The sequence below is a fragment of the Bombina bombina genome, chromosome 5, assembly GCF_027579735.1.
Source record: "Bombina bombina isolate aBomBom1 chromosome 5, aBomBom1.pri, whole genome shotgun sequence".
Lineage (NCBI taxonomy): Eukaryota > Metazoa > Chordata > Amphibia > Anura > Bombinatoridae > Bombina > Bombina bombina.
The window spans coordinates 551,312,129-551,335,947 of NC_069503.1; the positions used below are offsets into that span (position 1 = coordinate 551,312,129).

Below are 23,819 nucleotides of genomic sequence, written 5' to 3' on the forward strand. Positions count from 1 at the left end.
CCTTCACATGTATCTGCATGAAGCTGTTTGTAAAATCAACTGCGCAACTGAGGCGCGAAATTCAGGCCCCCTCCATCTTCCCTCAGGAGTTTGTGGGGCCTTCCCAAGCCAAAATAGGTGTCTAAATATATGCCATGCGGAATAAAACCCCAAAAAGTGTTTTAATTGCAATATAAAACTTGTATAATGTCAGATTATCTTAAAACATAATCGATTGCCCCTTAACAGTCTCCACCAGTGTTTTGAGCCCTTACAAATAAGCCTTCCTTCTATACTAAGTCTCAGAATATGGTTTACCTTTCCCACATGGGGATTCTGTCAGTCTTCTATCATTACTAAGTCTTGATTAGAAAAAATGACTTAAAGCAGTTAAGCCTGCAAACTGTTCCCCCCAACTGAAGTTTTCCTGTACTCAACAGTCCTGCGTGGGAACAGCAATGGATTTTAGTTACAAGGTGCTAAAATCATTTGCTAAAATCATTTTCCTCTCAGCAGAATCTTCATCATTTTCTGCCTCAGAGTAAATAGTACAAACCGGCACTATTTTAAAATAACAAACTTTTGATTGAAGAAATAAAAAACTACAAACTAACACCACATTCCCTTTACACTCCCGTGGAGATGCTACTTGTTAGAGCGGCAAAGAGAAAGCCTGAGGGGAGCTATATGGACAGCTCTGCTGTGTGCTCTCTTTGCCACTTCCTGTAGGGTTTGAGAATATCCCACAAGTAAGGATGAATCCATGGACTGGATACACCAATGTAAGAGAAAACTCATTTGGAATAGAGGAAGTGCCCTCTAAAGTAACAATCCTCCATCGCTGGTGCAATATCCGGAGAACTAGAGAATGAAAACATCTTATTTGATTAAAAAAACGGCACCCTTATACCCCAATGGCTGGGGCACTCACCACCTCCTATGACCCAGACAGTAAAGAGATTTAAGACTCCTCTCTGATAGACACCCTGTCAGGAAAAAGGGATGCACAATGCAGGACCGTCCCTGCTATGAGAAAGTGCGCCAAGCTTGTAAGCTGCATGGCTCTCAAAGTGAAAGTGAAACCTGTCTATTCCATAACAGCCTATGAGCCCATAACATCTCACACATAAAAGCAGCATAAAATCAAACATATAATATTATTCCCCCCTGTTCAATAATCCCCCTAAGGAGATATTAACCCTTGACTCTATACAGATAAAATGAGTCACGCTGTGACCCTGTCTTCTTGCGTTGTCATACATGTATAAAAAAATGAAACAATCTTACCAGAATCTACGCCGTGGAACAGGAACACGGCCTTTCAAGTGTGACAGATAGTAGCATCGCTTCTGACATGGACTTGAGTGAAGAAAGCAGGCAGCGAAACTCGTCAAAGCTGATTGCCTATAAAAAATGAAACAAACTTACCAGAATCTACGCTGTGAAACAGAAACACGGCCCTTCAAGTGTGACAGATAGTAGCATCGCTTCTGACATGGACTTGAGTGAAGAAAGCAGGCAGCGAAACTCGTCAAAGCTGATTGCCTATAAAAAATGAAACAAACTTACCAGAATCTACGCTGTGGAACAGAAACACGGCCCTTCAAGTGTGACAGATAGTAGCATCGCTTCTGACATGGACTTGAGTGAAGAAAGCAGGCAGCGAAACTTGTCAACGCTGATTGCCTATGAAGCTGTTAATATGAGTCAAGATGGTTTCGCAGAAAGACACTCCCTGCATCTCCAGACTCTAACTTTCATCCATTTTCTCACTGAGAGGCTGACAGGACTACTTAAAACTCCAGTCCCATCTCGAAGAGTACTACCCTCCATTAGAGACTACTCCGAAATCTTCTAACACTTCTCTGCCAACCTCCTGTGACGAAAGGCAAAGAATGACTGGGGTTATGAGGAAGAGGGGGGAGGTATTTAAGCCTTTGGCTGGGGTGTCTTTGCCTCCTCCTGGTGGCCAGGTTCATTATTTCCCACAAGGAATGCAGATGTGGACTCTTCCCATATTAAGATGGAAATTAGGTGCAGTAATCGAGATGCCCCTCTTTCCAATCATTTCATAGAATATGATCATCAAATTAGCTGAGGTGGCAAATAATAGAACATGTAAGACCACCAAGCAATGGTATGGATAGGGAAAGGCTATTAAAACAGAGAGAGGTTGGTGGATAAATAAATTAGGAACACTAGTTCCGAAAGGGTTACATAGAGATTATGATCTGTCAGTGTTTATGTAAGCAATACGTGAGCGTAGAATTTGTATATGTTTCATTGATAGCAGATAATGTAAATGTATTTTTAACTTTTTCTAAAAAATATTTTTGATACTGTAACATAGAATATAGAGTATTGTTTAACATGTCAGCTTATCAGTCTGTTTAACCTAAGCATGATTAAGGGGATCACCCCCGAAACGTCGCTGTTTTTTTCTGTTTTTATGCTTTAAATAAAGAGAATTGGAACATTGGTGCTGTGGACACTTTGTTGAAGTACTTTATAGATTGGGGAGCAGGCAGTCATTGGGGAGCAGGCCTTGTCCTACCGTGCACCGGTACTTTGTATGTGCTGTATCATTTGAACTATTTGTATTTGCTTACAAAGCAGGGGGCCTGCCTCCAGTAGAACAGCCCATCTTGTGTAGTATGCACAAACACAGGATCTACGGATCGAGTACTCCAATGAGCCGAACAGAAGGAGGCTGAAAAAACAGTCCCAGCAGGCAAGTGACAAACTCTCGCTGCCAATGTACTCCATTACACCACTTTGTCCTATTCTCAGGAAATATTGTGCTTCACATTAGTTTGAGAACCCCTTTCAATCAATGTGTAGATCAGCACTTAATGTTTGTCTATCCTTTTTGTTGGAGAAAAAAATAAATGACTAAGGAATCATGGGAAACCATGAGGGATTAAAGCTCTGTTGTGTGGGGTGTTTTGCCTCCTGTAGGACTGGACTTTAATCCTACATGTGATGGCTTGTGGACTCTCACCATCTTATGAAATACATTTTTTTAACTCTTTATTACTATTTCCTCACATGTGGGTAGAAACAGGTTTCCATAAACGTTGATGATGATGATGATAAAACTTTAGAAACAACAACTAATACATGTATGGATATGATACAAAATTCACTATACCTGGTCCAAAATCAATGGTTGTGTAAAGACCCTGGACTGAACCACACTTCACATAAGGGAGTCCGGAACCATCAGTTGTAAATAAAACTACTTCATCTCCTAGATGTTGGCGAAATCTTTTTAAAAGATGCCGAAGATAATTGTAGTCACAAGCGAAATAGCTTCCATATTCATTTTCAACCTGTGGAGAAAAAAAACCAAGATTCTTAAAGCATTAATTGAAACTATGCAAGATCGATGTAGTTAAGATTATTCACATACATGGCTTGTATAGAATTAGGTAAAAATTGTCAACTTTGTTGATGAATGAAATGTATATGGTAGCCAAATAAGAAACTGGGCAGATGGTTGTAACTAGTAACTACAGATCGATCTTAATAACCTCTCATGTCTTGTTCTGCTCTAAATATTTATTTACAAGACATTGTATATTTTAACCTGTTAATTGCGAGTGATGACACATGGTCTTACTCCACACAATGCTATTAGTAAAGATGACAACCACGTGGCATTTTCCTGGGGGGAGGGACTTTTGGAGCTGATTACAGTACAGCCCCTGCAGTCTTACGCAGCTTGTCTTCAGGCTAGGCCTCAGTTGGGCAATTCCTGGAGATGTAAGTAACGTTGCCACATTTGGGCATGCTAATATCACTTAGACCTGGAAACTCGGAAGAAAGTACCAGAAGTAGGGTGCTGGGTAAGGCGGTGCTTATAAACCTCCCTAGACTTTTAGCTCCCTTAAAAGGGACAGTCAACTCCAAAATTGTTATTGTTTAAAAAGATAGGTAATGCCTTTATTACCCATTCCCCAGTTTTGCCTAGCCAACACGATTCTATTAATATACTTTTTACCTCTGTGATTACCCTGTATCTAAGCCTCAACAGCCCCCTGATCTCATGGCTTCTGTTTTTTTTCAACCTCATATACTATTGTTTTATTTTAACAATGTAGTTTTATAATTATTATTATATTTATATATTTACTCCCAGTGGAGTTAGGTCACGTCACTAAGAGTCTCAATACATGCGGTCATCAGCACTACAGGGAGTGCAGAATTATTAGGCAAGTTGTATTTTTGAGGATTAATTTTATTATTGAACAACAACCATGTTCTCAATGAACCCAAAAAACTCATTAATATCAAAGCTGAATAGTTTTGGAAGTAGTTTTTAGTTTGTTTTTAGTTATAGCTATTTTAGGGGGATATCTGTGTGTGCAGGTGACTATTACTGTGCATAATTATTAGGCAACTTAACAAAAAACAAATATATACCCATTTCAATTATTTATTTTTACCAGTGAAACCAATATAACATCTCAACATTCACAAATATACATTTCTGACATTCAAAAACAAAACAAAAACAAATCAGTGACCAATATAGCCACCTATCTTTGCAAGGACACTCAAAAGCCTGCCATCCATGGATTCTGTCAGTGTTTTGATCTGTTCACCATCAACATTGCGTGCAGCAGCAACCACAGCCTCCCAGACACTGTTCAAAGAGGTGTACTGTTTTCCCTCCTTGTAAATCTCACATTTGATGATGGACTACAGGTTCTCAATGGGGTTCAGATCAGGTGAACAAGGAGGCCATGTCATTAGATTTTCTTCTTTTATACCCTTTCTTGCCAGCCACGCTGTGGAGTACTTGGACGCGTGTGATGGAGCATTGTCCTGCATGAAAATCATGTTTTTCTTGAAGGATGCAGACTTCTTCCTGTACCACTGCTTGAAGAAGGTGTCTTCCAGAAACTGGCAGTAGGACTGGGAGTTGAGCTTGACTCCATCCTCAACCCGAAAAGGCCCCACAAGCTCATCTTTGATGATACCAGCCCAAACCAGTACTCCACCTCCACCTTGCTGGTGTCTGAGTCGGACTGGAGCTCTCTGCCCTTTACCAATCCAGCCACGGGCCTATCCATCTGGCCCATCAAGACTCACTCTCATTTCATCAGTCCAAAAAACCTTAGAAAAATCAGTCTTGAGATATTTCTTGGCCCAGTCTTGACGTTTCAGCTTGTGTGTCTTGTTCAGTGGTGGTCGTCTTTCAGCCTTTCTTACCTTGGCTATGTCTCTGAGTATTGCACACCTTGTGCTTTTGGGCACTCCAGTGATGTTGCAGCTCTGAAATATGGCCAAACTGGTGGCAAGTGGCATCTTGGCAGCTGCACGCTTGACTTTTCTCAGTTCATGGGCAGTTATTTTGCGCCTTGGTTTTTCCACACGCTTCTTGCGACCCTGTTGACTATTTTGAATGAAACGCTTGATTGTTCGATGATCACGCTTCAGAAGCTTTGCAATTTTAAGAGTGCTGCATCCCTCTGCAAGATATCTCACTATTTTTGACTTTTCTGAGCCTGTCAAGTCCTTCTTTTGACCCATTTTGCCAAAGGAAAGGAAGTTGCCTAATAATTATGCACACCTGATATAGGGTTTTGATGTCATTAGACCACACCCCTTCTCATTACAGAGATGCACATCACCTAATATGCTTAATTGGTAGTAGGCTTTCGAGCCTATACAGCTTGGAGTAAGACAACATGCATAAAGAGGATGATGTGGTCAAAATACTCATTTGCCTAATAATTCTGCACTCCCTGTATAACACTATCACATAATATTATATTTTGAGCAATATAATCAATTAATCAAACTACAATATCTTAAGTAGATATGCACACTTCAGCATGGTAATAATGCGTACAAATACCCCATAATGAAGTATATCATAAATACGAATGTAGATGATTATATACGAATCTGACACATTTATAATACCTCACAATTTAATAATATTGTATGACAGGCATCTGCAACATAGTAACCGCAGATAACCTATAGAAAGGAATTTAGTTTGAGTGGAACATGATAGCTGGGTAATGAAGTATGTGATTGGCTCTGAAAAGGAGACAGTGTGATTGGTTTGTAACGTCACACATCATGAAAGTAAGATGCAGAGTTTCAATTCAAATAAATACCCGCTCAAGTGGAGTCCACACCCTTTGATAAAGCCGGTAACGGCAAAACATGTCAGGGCAAAGTGGGGAGGTCAAAGGGTCCGTGTAATTGACTTTTTAATTAGCAAGGCTATGCTGGCAATTGTGTGGCACTAAGTGTAAATAAATTTAATAGCATTGGACACGCTGCGCAAATTTGCGCGTTTCTATACATAAAATGGAAAATTCAAGAACAAGGGGTCATGAGCTAAAGCTAAAGGGTAGTAGATTCAGGAGTAATTTGAGGAAGCACTTCTTTACCGAAAGAGTGATTGATTTATGGAATAAACTTCCTCAAGAGGTAGTAGCAACAAACACTGTGGGGGACTTTAAAAATGCATGGGACAAGCATAGGGCTATCCTACGAACTAGATAAGTTTATACTGTTAGGTAAGGTCGGGCAGACTTGCTGGGCCTATGGCTCTTATCTGCCGTCAATATCTATGTTTCTATGTTTCATTACTTATTAATTAATTTTTTAATCTTACACCTGTGCACCTGATAATGATGTTCTGTCACAATTGTATACATAGGATGGTTATGAAAGGAACTGAGCTTGATTTACACAAAATATAATTATCTTTCAACCTGTGTATTATATCATTACTATATAACTGCTGTGAATGGTGTTACAAGTAATTATCTACCAGATTTCTAGGGGGTCATTTTGGAAACATATCCATCATTGTGCAGCAATATATTAGGATATACAATAGTGAACTATGTCTGCAGTTATATAGTAAACTGAGCTTCACTTTTATGTGACACTTAATCCTTTGACTCCAATGCTGCACAAACAATACTGTTAAGGGTGTTACTTTAAATGATCCCTTTGTTCACAATTATATTGAATTGACACTGCACAGTTTATTGCTACATTATTTTATAATAACAGGCCTATACCTCAGTTAACCTTGTTTGCATCAACTTATTGGTTGACCATGGATTAATATCTACATCCTAGGTCTGTCTGAGTTACAGTATTACAAGCCATTCAGAATACAATTATTCAGTATATTTTTGAAAACTATTACCCAGCTTAGTTTGCTTGTGTTTTTAATGTGTATTGCTGTTTTTATTTTTAACTGTTGAAATAATGGTTATATTTTAATAATTTCGATCTTTGCCATAGTAACCGTGCTCTTTAAATAAGCCTCTAAGGAATGCTTTGAAGGTGTACACTTCTATCAGTCTAGTACTGATAATTTAAGTTTGCCAACTCATATACTATTGACTTGCATTTTAGCCAATATCATCACATGAACTAGCAGTCTCTTGTTGAGAAAAGCGACTAAAAAAAGCATGAGATAAGAGGCTGTCTGTAGTGGCTTAGAAACAGGCAGAAATTTAGAGGTTTAAATTGTTATATTAATATACTTTATAACAATGTTGGTCATCTATCTTTTTAAACAATAACAATTTTGGTGTTGACTGTCCCTTCAACTTGTACAAAATCCCAAGACACATAGTTGGAAAGGTAATAGTTTAACCTTTCCAATGGTGTATACATTTGGGGGGCATAAAATGTATTTAACACACCATTGTTTGCAACCTTATTTATTAAAATGTTTAATAAAAATATTTATTTTAACCAACACAAATTTGTAGAGTTCTCACATGTCATGATATATACATAAAAACAATATGTATGCTTAAAAATGATAAATAAATATTGATAAATTAATTTATTTCATGGTGGTGAGATTCCACAAGCCATTACTCCTAGAGATTCAACTCCTGGCCACTAGGGGCGCGATTACATATGCAGCGCACATCAGGGTATTACATATACGGCGCTGTTACATGCTAAACTGGCGTAAGTAGGACAAACTGGCGATCTTCTGAAATGTGCGCAAATACACATTTTAGTCGTTGCAAGTAACTTACGCCAGTATTTTGTCCACGGAAAGTGTCAATAAAAAGTAGTATTATGCAAATTAGGCTAACACTTGTAAAATGAACAGATTTCAAATAAAAATGTGACACGTAATTACGCTATTCAAATTCATATATAAACCCATGCGCAGCCGCCATTTTGTGTTAGGATTGTTCGTTGAGCTACAACACACTACACTGGAGTGGAGGATTAGTCAGAGTAGAAAGAGAGACGCAAACAGAGGAGTTAGTTAGGTTGCATTGTTGTTTGATTAAGCTTGTACACTTACACATATTTTTACATATTGCACACATATTTTGCATACATACATATACAAATACACCACACTTTTTTTTTCTTACACCTCACAAATTTTATTTGATTTTTACAGTGCGATAGGTTGTGGTTGTATGTGATTGAACTGGGAGTGAGTGTGAGTGTGAGTGTGTGTAGTGTGATTTAGTGTGAGGATGGCAGGGAGAGGTAGGGAGGACGGGAGAGGAGTGGCAGGGAGAGTAGTATAGGAGAGGACAGGAGGAGCAGTGGGCCCCCCATCAGGGAGTAAGTGGAGTGAGGAGAGGGAGAGCTGGAAGGGATGATGGGAGGGGAGACGCCCGAGAGCCCCAGAGAGGAGGCACATCTAGGAGAGGGACAGAGGGTGCACATGGGGACAGAAGGGGGGGGGGGGGGGTGAGGGAGAGGATAGGGAGGAACCCACACCAAGGACTTCACAGGGAGGAAGCCAAGTGGCCATGGAGGATGAGAGGCTGAGATGTCCCAACTTCTCATTTGATGAAAATGATGCCCTTGTCCAGGCCATCATGGCAGGAGAAGGGCAAAGGCATTGCCAAAACGAGAAAAACGGCATGGTTAGCAGTAGAGAATGCCGTCAACAGTGTGGCCCCGCAGAGGAGGATTGTTGAGGGCCTGAAAAAGCGGTGGAATGACTGCAAGAGGCAGGTCAAAGAAAAGATGGGGCAGGAAGCTATGCACCAGAAGGGAACAGGCGGTGGTCCATCCCTGGATAGAGTATAACACCTGGCAGGAGATGATACGCAGGTCCCTGAGTATCATAGCAGTCCATGGACTTCCAGGGGCTCATGACTCAGGGGCTGCAACCACAGCACATCATGCTGGTGAGTAACATCCCACACACCAGTATTATATGTATTTGAGATATAACATCCTTTAATATCACACATTCATGCACACGAGGAGCATGGTATTTGGCCTACTAACAGAAACATCTACAATTATATTTGACCTTACTGCTACTTAACACAATGCAATTCATGATATGAGATGGAATAGTGCAATACTAGCATGTCTCAGAATAACACAGGACACATGTTATAGAGTTTGACATGAGAATCAGTATAGGCCCTAGCATGTATCAATGTATATTGTATGCCCACGTGGACATATATCTGACTGTACTAATCCCTCTAATCCTTTGACTCTTTCACAGAACCTCTTGTCACGAGGATACAAACATCCATACCACCACCGCCACCAGTCTTCAGGCAACCGCAAGAACAGTATGCTCCCAGGCATGAGCATGGTTGGATGGCTTCAGTTGAGGACCCGGGAGTGATGCCATCACCATTGCCATATGACCCCTGGCAAGATTCCTGGCCAGAGGAATATCCTCCCTTTGGCTTTGAGGGGGAGCCAAGACAGCCACAAAGGGTCCATGTATTTACCCCACACACAACACAATCTCATGATAGTCAGGGATTTTACCCACAGACAATGTCCCAGGAAGTGCCAATTGGAAAGGCTGAGTGGTCACACACTGGTCATCAGTGAGACTATCAACCAACCATGAGAGCTCCACCATCCTCATCAATTGTACGAGCTCCACTATCCTCATCAATTGGACGAGCTCCACCATCCTCATCAATTGGATGAGCTCCACCATCTGCAGATGGAAATATAGCAGAATCTACAGCTGCACCTCAAGCACCATCAGATGTAGCTGCCCATGCCCCACATGAACCAGCTGTTGTAGCTGCACCTGCCCCACATGAACCAGCAGTTGTAGCTGACCCTGCCGACATGAAGCATCAGATGTAGCTGACCCTGCACCTCAAGCACCAGCAGATGTAGCTGACCCTGCACCTCAAGCACCAGCAGATGCAGGTGACCCTGCCCCACAAGCACCTAGAAGCCCTGCTGCTCAAGAGCCTGTGAATGCATTGTATTCTCCCCTGGGTGAGGAATACATTGCACTCCAGAGGGAGCTCATAACAAGCACAAAGAGCATACAAAGAGGTCAAGAGAGGTTCTTCAGGAACCATGAAAGGTTCATCTGGAGCCAAGAGAGGATACAACAACGTAGCATAGAGCTGCAAAGGGACATGGCAGCATCGTTAAGTGCAAGTGTTCATAACCAGTCACATATGATGCGAATTCTGTCTGATATACAGATGCAAATGGACAATAGATGGAGAGAACAAAATCAACTCTTGGGTGTGTTGGTTGAGCACTTTACACACCAGCAGGACACTGCCTCCAGCCTATCATCTGTTGCCAGCACACCAGCAGAAACACCAGAATCTTCTCAAACCAGGAGAACAAGGAAATCCACTAGTCACCTCAACTCCCTCGTCCAAGAAGCCAAAAAAGAAATAAATATTCTTATAGTTCACCATAAATCTTGTCCTACACTAATAATGTTAAAACATATAATATGACCTGTGTGGAAATGGCAATAAAAAAGGAAATTTATGCTTACCTGATAAATTGATTTCTTTTACGATATACCGAGTCCATGGTTTCATCCTTTACTTGTGGGATATATTCCTCCTGCCAACAGGAAGTGGCAAAGAGCACCAAAGCAGAGCTGCTATATAGCTCCTCCCCTAACTCCTCCCCCCAGTCATTCGACCGAAGGTATAGGAAGAGAAAGGGAAAGAACCATTAAGGTACAGAGGTGACTGAAGTTTATATAAAAATAAATCCTGTCTCAGAATTACAGGGTGGGCCGTGGACTCGGTATATCGTAAAAGAAATCAATTTATCAGGTAAGCATAAATTTCCATTTCTTTTACAAGATATACCGAGTCCACGGTTTCATCCTTTACTTGTGGGATACCAATACCAAAGCTTTAGGACACGGATGAAAGGGAGGGAACAAGACAGGATCCTAAACGGAAGGCACCACTGCTTGAAGCACCTTTCTCCCAAAAATAGCCTCAGCAAAAGTATCAAATTTGGAAAATTTGGAAAAAGTATGAAGGGAGGACCAAGTCGCAGCCTTACAAATCTGTTCAACAGAAGCATCGTTTATAAAAGCCCATGTGGAAGCCACAGCTCTAGTGGAATGAGCCGTAATCTTCTCAGGAGGCTGCTGTCCAGCAGTCTCATATGCCAAACGTATGATGCTTTTCAGCCAAAAGGAAAGAGATGTAGCTGTAGCTTTTTGACCTCGCTTTCCAGAATAAACCACAAACAGAGAGGATGTTTGATAGAAATCCTTGGTTGCTTGTAAGTAAAACTTCAAAGCACGAACCACGTCTAAGTTATTTAACAGACGCTCCTTCTTAGAAGAAGGATTAGGACAAAGAGAAGGAACAAAACTTTTCTGATTAATATTCTTATTTGAAACAACCTTAGGAAGAAATCCAGGTTTAGTCCGCAAAACCACATTATCAGAATGGATATAAGATAAGGGGAATCACATTGTAATGCAGAAAGCTCAGAAACTCTTCGAGCAAAAGAGATAGCGACTAAAAACAAAACTTTCCAAGATAACAGCTTAATATCTATGGAATGCATGGGTTCAAACGGAACCCTTTGAAGAACATTAAGAACTAGATTCAAGCTCCATGGAGGAGCAATTGGTTTGAACACAGGCTTGATTCTGATTAAAGCCTGACAAAATGCCTGAACATCTGGGACATCAGCCAGACGCTTGTGAAGCAAAATTGACAAAGCAGAAATTTGTCCCTTCAAGGAACTAGCTGATAAACCCTTCTCCAATCCTTCTTGGAGAAAAGACAAAATCCTAGGAATCCTGATCTTACTCCATGAGTAACCCTTGGATTCACACCAATAAAGATATTTACGCCATATCTTATGGTAAATTTTTCTAGTGACCGGCTTGCGAGCCTGAATCAGGGTATCAATGACCGGCTCAGAGAAACCCCGCTTAGATAAAATCAACCGTTCAATCTCCAAGCAGTCAGCTGCAGAGAAGTTAGATTTGGATGTTGGAACGGACCTTGAATGTGAAGGTCCTTTCTCAATGGCAGTCTCCACGGTGGCAGAGACAACATGTCCACTAGATCTGCATACCCAGTCCTGCGTGGCCACGCAGGCGCTATTAGAATTACAGAAGCCCTCTCCTGTTTGATTCTGGCAATCACCCGAGGAAGGAGAGGAAAAGGTGGAAACACATAAGCCAGGTTGAACGACCAAGGTACTGCTATTACATCTATCAGTACCGCCTGGGGATCCCTTGACCTGGACCCGTAACGTGGAAGTTTGGCATTCTGTTGAGATGCCATCAGATCCAATTGCAGTGCGCCCCATTGACAAGTCAAGGCTGCAAACACCTCCGGATGGAGTTCTCACTCCCCCGGATGAAAAGTCTGACAACTTAGAAAATCTACTTCCTAGTTCTCTACTCGTGGGAAATAGATCGCAGACAGATGGCAAGAGTGAGCCTCCGCCCATCGGACTATCTTTGATACTTCTATCATCGCTAGAGAACTCCTTGTTCCCCCTTGATGATTGATATATGCCACAATTGTGATATTGTCCGACTGGAATCTTATGAATTTGGCCGAAGCCAACTGAGGCCACGCCAGCAGCGCGTTGAATATCACTCTCAGTTCCAGAATATTGATTGGAAATTGAGGAATTCAGGGAATTCCAGACTGCACTCCAGCCCAGAAGACTGGTGTCCGTCGTTACTATTACCCAAGATGGCCTGCGGAAGCACAGCCCTTGGGACAGATTGTCCTGCGACAACCACCACCGAAGAGAGTCTATGGTCTATTGATCCAGATTTATCTGAGGAGATAAATTCGCATAATCTCCATTCCACTGACTGAGCATGAACAGTTGTAGTGGTCTTAGATGAAAGCGAGCAAACAGGATGATATCCATTGCCGCTATCATTAGTCCGATGACTTCCATACACTGAGCCACTGATGGTCGCTGAATGGACTGCAGAGCCCTGCAAGTATTCAGAATCTTCATGTTTTCTGAGTCTATCAGAGTTCCCAGGAATGGAACCCTGGTCTGTGGAACTAGTGAACTCTTTTCTACATTCACTTTCCAACCTTAAGTTCTCAGAAATGACAACACAATGCCCGTGTGAGATTTGGACATATGAAATGTTGACGCCTGAATCAGGATATCGTCCAGATAGGGCGCCACTGCTATGCCTCGTGGCCTGAGGACCGCTAGAAGAGACCCTAGAACCTTTGTGAAGATCCTGGGAGCCGTGGCCAACCCGAAGGGCAGGGCCACAAACTAAAAATGTTTGTCCTGAAATGCAAATCGCAGGAACTGATGGTGATCAAACTAATCTAATTAGATTCTACTAGGAAGTAAGTAAAAAACAAAATTTATGCTTACCTGATAAATTTCTTTCTCTTGTGGTGTATCCAGTCCACGGGTTCATCCATTAATTGTGGGATATTCTCCTTCCCAACAGGAAGTTGCAAGAGGACACCCACAGCAGAGCTGTCTATATAGCTCCTCCCCTAACTGCCACCCCCAGTCATTCGACCGAAGACAAGCAAGAAAAAGGAGAACCTATAGGGTGCAGTGGTGACTGTAGTTTAAAAAATAAAAACACCTGCGTTAAAGTGACAAGGCGGGCCGTGGACTGGATACACCACAAGAGAAAGAAATTTATCAGGTAAGCATAAATTTTGTTTTCTCTTGTAAGGTGTATCCAGTCCACGGGTTCATCCATTATTTGTGGGATACCAATACCAAAGCTTTAGGACACGGATGAAGGGAGGGACAAGGCAGGTACTTAAACAGAAAGCACCACTGCCTGTAAGACCTTTCTCCCAAAAATAGCCTCCGAGGAAGCAAAAGTATCAAATTTGTAGTATTTAGAAAACGTATGAAGCGAAGACCAAGTCGCCGCCTTACAAATCTGTTCAACAGAGGCCTCATGTATAAAAGCCATGTGGAAGCTACCCCTCTAGTAGAATGAGCTGTAATTCTTTCAGGAGGCTGCTGGCCAGCAGTCTCATAGGCTAAACGAATTATGCTTCTTAGCCAAAAAGAAAGAGAAGTTGCCGAAGCCTTTTGGTCTCTCCTCTTTCCAGAGTAGACAACAAACAATGCAGATGTTTGACGAAAATCCTTAGTAGCTTGCAAATAAAACTTTAAAGCACGAACCACGTCAAGATTGTGCAACAGACGTTCCTTCTTTGAAGAAGGATTAGGACACAGTGACGGAACAACAATTTCCTGATTGATATTACTATTAGATACTACCTTAGGCAGAAAACCAGGTTTGGTACGCAAAACTACCTTATCTGCATGGAAGATCAGATAAGGGGAATCACACTGCAAGGCAGATAATTCTGAAACTCTTTGAGCCGAAGAGATAGCTACTAAAAACAGAACTTTCCAAGATAAAAGCTTGATATCTATGGAATGCAAGGGTTCAAACGGAACCCCTTGAAGAACTTTAAGAACTAAATTTAAACTCCATGGCGGAGCAACAGGTTTAAACACAGGCCTGATTCTAACCAAAGCCTGACAAAACGCCTGAACGTCTGGAACATCAGCCAGGCGCTTGTGCAAAAGAATAGACAGAGCAGAAATCTGTCCCTTTAAGGAACTAGCCGATAATCCCTTTTCCAATCCTTCTTGGAGAAAAGATAGTATCCTAGGAATCCTGACCTTACTCCACGAGTAACCCTTGGATTTACACCAATTAAGATATTTACACCATATCTTATGATAGATTTTCCTGGTGACAGGCTTTCGAGCCTGAATTAAGGTATCAATGACCAACTCGGAGAAACCCCGTTTTGATAAAATCAAGCGTTTAATCTCCAAGCAGTCAGACGCAGAGAAATTAGATTTGGATGTTTGAATGGACCTTGGAGTAGAAGGTCCTGCCTCAGCGGCAGAGTCAATGGTGGAGAGAATGACACGTCCACCAGATCCGCATACCAAGTCCTGCGTGGCCGCGCAGGCGCTATCAAAATCACCGAAGCTCTCTCCTGCTTGATCTTGGCAATCAGACGAGGAAGGAGAGGAAACGGTGGAAACACATAAGCCAGGCTGAAGGACCAGGGCACTGCTAGAGCATCTATCAGCGCTGCCTGGGGATCCCTTGACCTGGACCCGTAACAAGGAAGCTTGGCGTTCTGACGAGACACCATCAGATCCAGTTCTGGTTTGCCCCATAGTTGAATCAGCTGGGCAAATACCTCCGGATGGAGCTCCCACTCTCCCGGATGAAAAGTCTGCCGACTTAGAAAATCCGCCTCCCAGTTCTCTACTCCTGGGATATGGATAGCTGAGAGATGGCAAGAGTGAACCTCTGCCCATAGAATTATCTTGGAAACCTCCATCATTGCCAGGGGACTTCTTGTTCCCCCCTGATGGTTGATATAGGCTACAGTCATGATATTGTCTGAATGAAATCTGATGAACCGGGCCGCAGCTAGTTCAGGCCAAGCCTGAAGAGAGTTGAATACCGCTCTTAGTTCCAGAATGTTTATCGGAAGAAGGGCTTCCTCCTGAGTCCACGAACCCTGAGCCTTCAGGTAGTTCCAGACTGCGCCCCAGCCCAGAAGGCTGGCATCTGTTGTCACTATAGTCCACTCTGGCCTGCGGAAACTCATTCCCCTTGTAACAGGTGTGTGAAAGTTCATTAGTAACACTGCTTTCAACAAGTCTATTGTGAGCATAATTCATGAATAGATTTTCCAATATATTAAAAGTATGGTTACCAAATAAAAACTTGAGTGAGTGTTTCATTTTTAAATATATGTAATAACTCATGGCTTAGGGTTATACATATATTTTATTATGATTTTAATATACTAGTCAGTTGTCATGAAAATATGTAGAACTATTTACCCCTGGCAACATATGGTAGTTCAAATTTAGTCAGACATGACTTTAAAAATAACAAATACCTTCATTGCAATGAATAAACAAAATAAGCAGCTAAAGCTTAGAAAATATGAACTGGAAAAAATAAATACTCAGCTTACCGAGATTTAAGTAACAAGCAGAGGAATATTGAAGAAAAAGCTCACAGTCAGAGAGGCACAATCCTTTGCTTGGGAGAGAGAGCACTAAGCAGAGACGCTGCAGCAGCTGCTGGAAGCAGGGTGTGTGAGACACAGCTGATGAGGCTTGTGGGAGAGAGAGCACAAGGCAGAGACGCTGCAGCAGAGGTTTGAGAGCAGCGTGTGAGAGACACAGTGGATGTGGCTCGTGGGAGTGACGTCACCCGGTAGTCAGCTGGAACTGAAAGTCCACTACAGAGCAGGAGAGAGTAGCAGGCTCCGGATCCAGGGGGAGAGAGAGAAGCAGGCAAATTTCCCCAGAATCCACAGGAGAGAAACTAGCTTCACAGGTGCAAAAGGGATTAGCTCACAGGAAGTTAATCCAGGCTGGATACATCAATACCAAGCATTGGTGTGATATATCCAGTGTGATTTATATGCACCTGAGGAAACCGCCCCTTAAAGGGGTATAATGTTACACCCCTGGACAGATGGACCCGAGATAACCACCAGAGAAGAGAATCCCTGGTCTCTTGATCCAGATGTAACAAAGGAGACAAATCTGTGTAGTCCCCATTCCACTGGTTGAGCATGCAAAGTTGCAGTGGTCTGAGATGTAGGCGGGCAAACTGAACTATGTCCATTGCCACTACCATTAGGCCGATCATTTCCATACACTGAGCCACTGATGGCCGAGAAGTGGAATGAAGAGCACGGCAAGAAGTTAGAAGCTTTGATATCCTGACTTCTGTCAGAAATATTTTCATTTCTACTGAATCTATCAGAGTTCCTAGGAAGGAAACTCTTGTGAGAGGAGAGAGAGAACTCTTTTCTTTGTTCACTTTCCACCCGTGAGACCTCAGAAAGGCCAGAACAATGTCCGTATGGGACTTGGCGACTTGAAGAGTCGACGCCTGAATCAGAATGTCGTCTAGGTAAGGGGCTACCGCTATGCCCCGCGGCCTTAGAACTGCCAGAAGGGACCCTAGAACCTTCGTAAAGATTCTTGGTGCCGTGGCTAACCCGAAGGGAAGAGCCACAAACTGGTAATGCCTGTCTAAGAAGGCGAACCAGAGGAACTGATGATGATCTCTGTGAATCGGAATGTGGAGATAAGCATCCTTTAAGTCCAAGGTAGTCATATATTGACACTCCTGGATCATAGGGAGGATGGTTCGGATTGTCTCCATCTTGAAGGATGGGACCCTGAGAAATTTGTTTAGGATCTTGAGATCCAAGATAGGTCTAAAAGTTCCCTCTTTTTTGGGAACTATAAACAGGTTTGAATAGAAACCCAGCCCCTGTTCCTCTCTTGGAACTGGGTGGATCACTCCCATAACCAGTAGGTCTCGAACGCAACGTAAGAATGCCTCTCTTTTTATCTGATTTACAGATAGTTGTGAGAGATGAAATCTCCCCTTTGGAGATGAACCTTTGAATTCCAGAAGATATCCCTGGGAAACAATCTCTAACGCCCAGGGATCCTGGATGTCTCTTGCCCAAGCATGGGCGAAGAGAGAAAGTCTGCCCCCTACTAGCTCCGGTCCCGGATCGGGGGCTACTCCTTCATGCTGTCTTAGAGGCAGCTGCAGGTTTTTTGGCCTGCTTCCCCTTGTTCCAAGTCTGGTTAGGTCTCCAGACTGGTCTGGACTGGGCGGAATTTCCCTCTTGCTTTGCATTAGAGGAAACTGAAGCTGCGCCACTCTTGAAGTTTCGAAAGGAACAAAAATTATTCTGTTTGGTCCTTAACTTATTGGACCTATCCTGAGGAAGGGCGTGACCTTTTCCTCCAGTGATATCAGAAATGATCTCCTTCAGACCAGGCCTGAATAGGATCTGTCCCTTGAAGGGGATGTTAAGAAGCTTAGACTTTGAAGTAACGTCTGCTGACCAGGACTTAAGCCATAGCGCCCTACGCGCCAAAATGGCAAAACCTGAATTCTTAGCCGTTAGCTTGGTTAACTGAAAAACGGCGTCATAAATAAAGGAATTAGCTAACTTAAGAGCTTTAATCCTGTCTAGATCTAACGGGGTCTCCACCTGCAGAGCCTCCTCAAGAGACTCGAACCAAAAAGCCGCTGCAGCAGTAACTGGGGCTATGCATGCAAGAGGCTGGAGAATAAAACCTTGATGTATAAAAATTTTCTTAAGGAGACCCTCCAATTTTTTATCCATAGGATCTAGGAAAGCACAACTGTCCTCGACGGGGATAGTTGTACGCTTAGCTAGGGTAGAGACTGCTCCCTCCACCTTAGGGACCGTCTGCCACGAGTCCCGTATGGCGGCATCTATGGGAAACATCTTTTTGAAAGCAGGAGGGGGAGAGAACGGCACACCTGGTCTATCCCATTCCTTAGTAATAATTTCCGAAAACCTCTTAGGGACTGGAAAAACATCAGTGTAAACAGGCACTGCAAAGTATTTGTCCATTTTACACAATTTCTCTGGAACCGCAATGGGGTCACAGTCATCCAGAGTCGCTAAAACCTCCCTAAGCAATAAGCGGAGGTGTTCAAGCAGATAGAAGCTCACCTGCCTCGGCTTCTGAGTATTGTGAGGGTATATCGGACACAGGCATTAAAGCGTCAGAAAGCTCTGTATTAGTTCTAGTCCCAGAGCTGTCTCGCTTTCCTTGTAACCCTGGCAGTTTGGAAAAAAACTCAGAGGGTAGCATTCATAACTGCCGCCATGTCCTGTAAGGTAAAAGAATTAGACGCGCTAGATGTACTTGGCATCACTTGAGCGGGAGTTATAGGTTCTGACACATGGGGAGAGCTAGATGGCATAATCTCCCTTTTATCAGTCAGAGAAACCCCTGGAGATAAATCTTTAAGCGCCATAATATGGTCTTTATAGTTTATAGAAATTTCAGTACATTTGGTACACATTCTAAGAGGGGGGTTCCACCATGGCTTCTAAACATATTGAACAAGGAGTTTCCTCTATGTCAGACATGTTTAACAGACTAGTAAAGAGACAAGCAAGCTTGGAAAACACTTTAATAAAGGTGAAACAGCAATTAAACAAAAATGTTACTGTGCCTTTAAGAGAAAAAAAATAACACTTAAACTGCAAAACAGTGAAAAAATATAGCAAAGTCTTTGAAATTTTTACAGTGTGTGTAAGGGACTAAAGCAACATTGCACCCACTTGCAAATGGATGATTAACCCCTTAGACCCCAAACCGGATTAAAAAACGTTAAAAAAAACGTTAAAAGACATTTTAGCACCCTGCCACAGCTCTGCTGAGGCTCCTACCTGCCCTCAAATACGATTTTGTGCAGAAATAAACCCCTTGTAATGGTCCTCAGGTGCCAGAGGACTCCTTTAGGGAAGCTGGATGTCTCAGTCTGAATTAAAACTGCGCATTTAGAGTGCTAAAATAGGCCCCTCCCACCATGTACTGGATGCCAGAGGGGCCTTAAGAAAGTACACCTAGGAGTATCTGATTAGTAATGTGGAAACTAGGCCCCAAATAAAGAGTTATCTTCCTCAGAGAAAAAACGTCCTATTTATGAAGACATGTAAACGTTTTGTCACTAAGTAATATGAGTATTAACATGAGTATTACCCTGTTTGTAAGCATGATCCCAGTCGCTGTTAAATCACTGCATCAGGCTTACCTCAAATACACAAGGCTCTGTCAGCATTTTCTAGAACACATTTCATCTCTCTAGAAATAAAAATACTGAACATACCTCAAAGCAGGTAATCTGCAGACCGTTCCCCCAACTGAAGTTGTCCCATACTCTTCAGTTATGTGTGAGAACAGCAATGGACCTTAGTTACAAACCGCTAAGATCATCAAACCTCCAGGCAGAATTCTTCTTCTAATTTCTGCCTGAGAGAGAAACAGTACAACGCCGGTACCGTTTGAAAATAACAAACTCTTGATTGAAGGTAAAACTACACTAAGTCACCACATATCTCTTGTTACTTCCTTTCTTGTCGAGAGTTGCAAGAGAATGACTGTGAGTGGCAGTTAGGGGAGGAGCTATATAGACAGCTCTGCTGTGGGTGTCCTCTTGCAACTTCCTGTTGGGAAGGAGAATATCCCACAAGTAATGGATGAACCCGTGGACTGGATACACCTTACAAGAGAAATATAGATAAAGGGGAATCAGTTGATGTGATATACTTAGATTTTGCAAAGGCATTTGATACAGTGCCACATGAGAGATTAATGCACAAAATTAAGGGACTGGGAATAGCTGAAAATGTTAGCTCATGGATAAATAACTGGATAAAAGATAGGGAGCAACGAGTAGTAGTGAATGGATCATACTCAAAGGTAATCAGTGGAGTCCCCCAGGGATTAGTACTGGGCCCCGTTCTTTTTAATATTTTTATAAATGACTTGGAGTAAGGATTAAATAGTGAGATCTCTATTTTTGCAGTTAAGTAAGGTCATTAGGTCAGAACAGGATGAACTTTCATTACAAAGGGATCTGCAAAAATTAGAAGTATGGGCAGGTAAATGGAAAATGAGATTTAATACAGAAAAATGCAAGGTTCTACATTTTGGAAGTATTGCAACGTATTTTTTTAATGGGACAAGACAAGACAAACAGAGGAGGAAAGGGATTTGGGAGTAGTAATAGATAACAAGCTAAAGATGGGTGCACAATGCAGGGCAGCGGCTTCAAAGGCTAATAAGATACTAGCATGTATTAAAAGAGGCATTGATTCAAGGGAGGAAAGCATAATTCTGTCACTATATAAAGCCCTGGTAAGACCTCATCTTGAGTATGGAGTGCAGTTCTGTGGACCGATCGCAAAAAAAGATATTGCAGAACTGGAAAAAGTTCAGAGAAGGGCCACAAAGCGAATAAGGGGATTGGAGAAATTAACCTATGAGGAGAGGCTAGCCAAACTGAGTTTGTTTTCTTTAGAAAAAAGGCGCTTGAGGGGTGACATGATTACTTTATATAAATATATTCAAGGCCCATATTCAGAGATGGCAGAAGCTCTGTTTATTCCTAGAAAATTGTTTCTGACAAGAGGTCACAATTTAAGGTTGGAGGAAAGGAGATTTAATCTCCTGCAACGGAAACGTTTTTTCACTGTAAGAGCAATAAAATTGTGGAACTCATTACCAAAGGAGGTAGCGAATGCCAATACCCTAGATACATTTAAAAATAGTCTGGATACATCTCTGTATATAAACAAAATTCATGGATACGATTGCTAGTATTAAATGAGTCATCTTTTAGTGGGGTTATTTAAGCTTAACTGGAGCTTTTGTAAGTATTTTAGATTTGTATAGGTTGAACTCGATGGACTTCAGTCTTTTTTAAACCATATCTACTATGTTACTATGTTACTAATTACAAGATGTTTACTATCCCTTTAACAAAAATGCCACATAATGCGTGCACACAGTTTAGCCACTTGGACAAAAATTGCACAGGCCAACATTTTTGCGCACACTGCTTAAAACATAAATTTAAGATAGGTCCATCCAAACAAGCACAGTATCAAGGATCTGATAAGGATTTGACAAAGAGCAGCACATTGCAGACCAGGGGATTGTCAGACAATGCCAACATTTCACATGGGAGGCTGGTGGAATCTCCACAATGGGCGAACCCTTCTTAATTACGTGTAGATTAGCAGTTAAGAATAAATCTCACTCCTTGATGGAGGCAAAAAATTTAATAAATAATTCTGGAAAAGTGGGAAGTATTAAAACCTCTGGTATGTTGGGTGTTTTTGCCTTCTCCTAGTGGACTGGAGTTTAATCCCACATGTGATGGATCGTGGACTCTCACCATTTTATGAAATAAATAAATATTTAATGTTGAGGAGGCATATGCAATTATTAATGAATCAGAGTCAGATACAGAGAAATCTGGATCTGGTATCAAACCTAATACAAAGAGGACATTATCTCAAGTGACACTGATGAAGAACCTCATATTCCCTCCAAAAAGCAAAGATTATCCCAAAAGATTAATGGTGCAACCTCCTTTAAAGCAATTTGAAACAAGAAGAATTAGGCGAGCTGGAACCATGTACTCAAGGACAGCAGTTAATATGGAATCTCCCTGACAGTCCACATTTTGCTAAATCTGCTGGTATCAATAATGACAGTAATTAAAAAACAGCAGATTTGTTTTCAAAAGTATTTAGTAGATATTTTCCTTGAACAATGTTTCAAAAGATTTAGATTAGTGTAATTGGATTCAAACAAGCATCATCTAATAAAAAACTAAATATGTTGGGACTCACAATGGGTAAGACCTATGGTCTACTCATCCTGTATTTTCAACTAATCATTCCCAGCAGTAATGCCCAGATAAAACATTTTTAAACGTTACAATTTTTTCTCTACTCTACTACAATTGTTTAGTTATAGGTTTTCGTGCAATATGATAAAAGATCTTGTTACAGATTTGCTTCCCATTGTTTTGCAATTTCACAATATTTTTTTAATTATGTAACTAAAACTAAACAGTGAAACAGTCATCCACAGAAAGCTCTTTTTATGATGTGGATCTGTACCCACCTTTTAATAAATGACAAGTCTCTTCTCTCATGGTAAGATGACATCTTATTGTACCCCATCAGCATTAACCATTACTAATTTATAATTAAAAAAAAGAGAGAAAGAGAGATTGTAGATGATATTTAATAAGAAATCAAACCATTTTTTACCTGTACAGAAATAATTGGACCTCCATTTTGATAAACCAAAGGTTTAATCTTGGGTAAGAGCACACTCATCCAATTATCCACAGCCTGGACATAATCTAAAATTAAAAACAAAATTAATGTCAAATGTCAGATAGTGACTGGTGTAGTATCAGGTAAGTTAAAAGTTAACTTGCATGTGTAAAAAAAAAGTATTAGACACATTTATGTTAAATCTATACAAAACACACTTACTGACAATATATATTTGTTACTGTATAGCTACATGCATGTATATATATTTTCCATTTATAAATAATTGGTTGTTTGGATCAGCAATTTTATTTTGATCTATCAAATAACTGAAGGACACAGTAATATTTCAGTAGTGAAATGAGGTTTATTTAATTACCAGAAAATGTGCAATATGCATCCAAACAAAATTAGACAGGTGCATAAATTTGGGCACCCCAAAATAAATATTGCATCAATATTTAGTAGAGCCTCCTTTAGCAGAAATAACAGCCTCTAGACGCTTCTTATAGTCTGTAATGAGTGTCTGGATTCTGGATGAAGGTATTTTGGACCATTCATCCTTGCAAAACATCTCCAGTTCAGTTAGGTTTGATGGTTGCCGAGCAAGGACAGCCCGCTTCAATTCACCCCACAGATTTTCAATGATATTCAGGTCTGGGGACTGAGATGGCCATTCCAGATCATTGTACTTGTTCCTCTGCATAAATGCCAGAGTAGATTTCGAGCAGTGTTTTGGGTTGTTTTGTTGAAATATCCAGCCCCGGCGTTTCCTCAACTTTGTGACAGATTCCTTAACATTATTCTCAAGTATCTGCTGATATTGAGTGGAATCCATATGACCCTCAACTTTAACAAGATTCCCAGTACCGGCACTGGCCACACAGCCCCACAGCATGATGGAACATCCACCAAGTGTTT

The 23,819-nt window shown here is 41.4% G+C and overlaps 1 protein-coding gene across 1 annotated transcript in view; it reads right to left on the reverse strand.

Annotated features, from left to right (window-relative positions):
• GLB1 (galactosidase beta 1) overlaps nucleotides 1–23,819 on the reverse strand; it is an 821,644-nt gene that overhangs the window by 510,114 nt on the left and 287,711 nt on the right. Inside the window, exons 5-6 of the mRNA XM_053714505.1 lie at nucleotides 22,890–22,984; nucleotides 3,131–3,311 (exon numbers count right to left, since the gene is read on the reverse strand). Of these exons, the coding sequence (XP_053570480.1) occupies nucleotides 3,131–3,311; nucleotides 22,890–22,984 (276 nt within the window). The remainder of the gene's footprint in view (nucleotides 1–3,130; nucleotides 3,312–22,889; nucleotides 22,985–23,819) is intronic.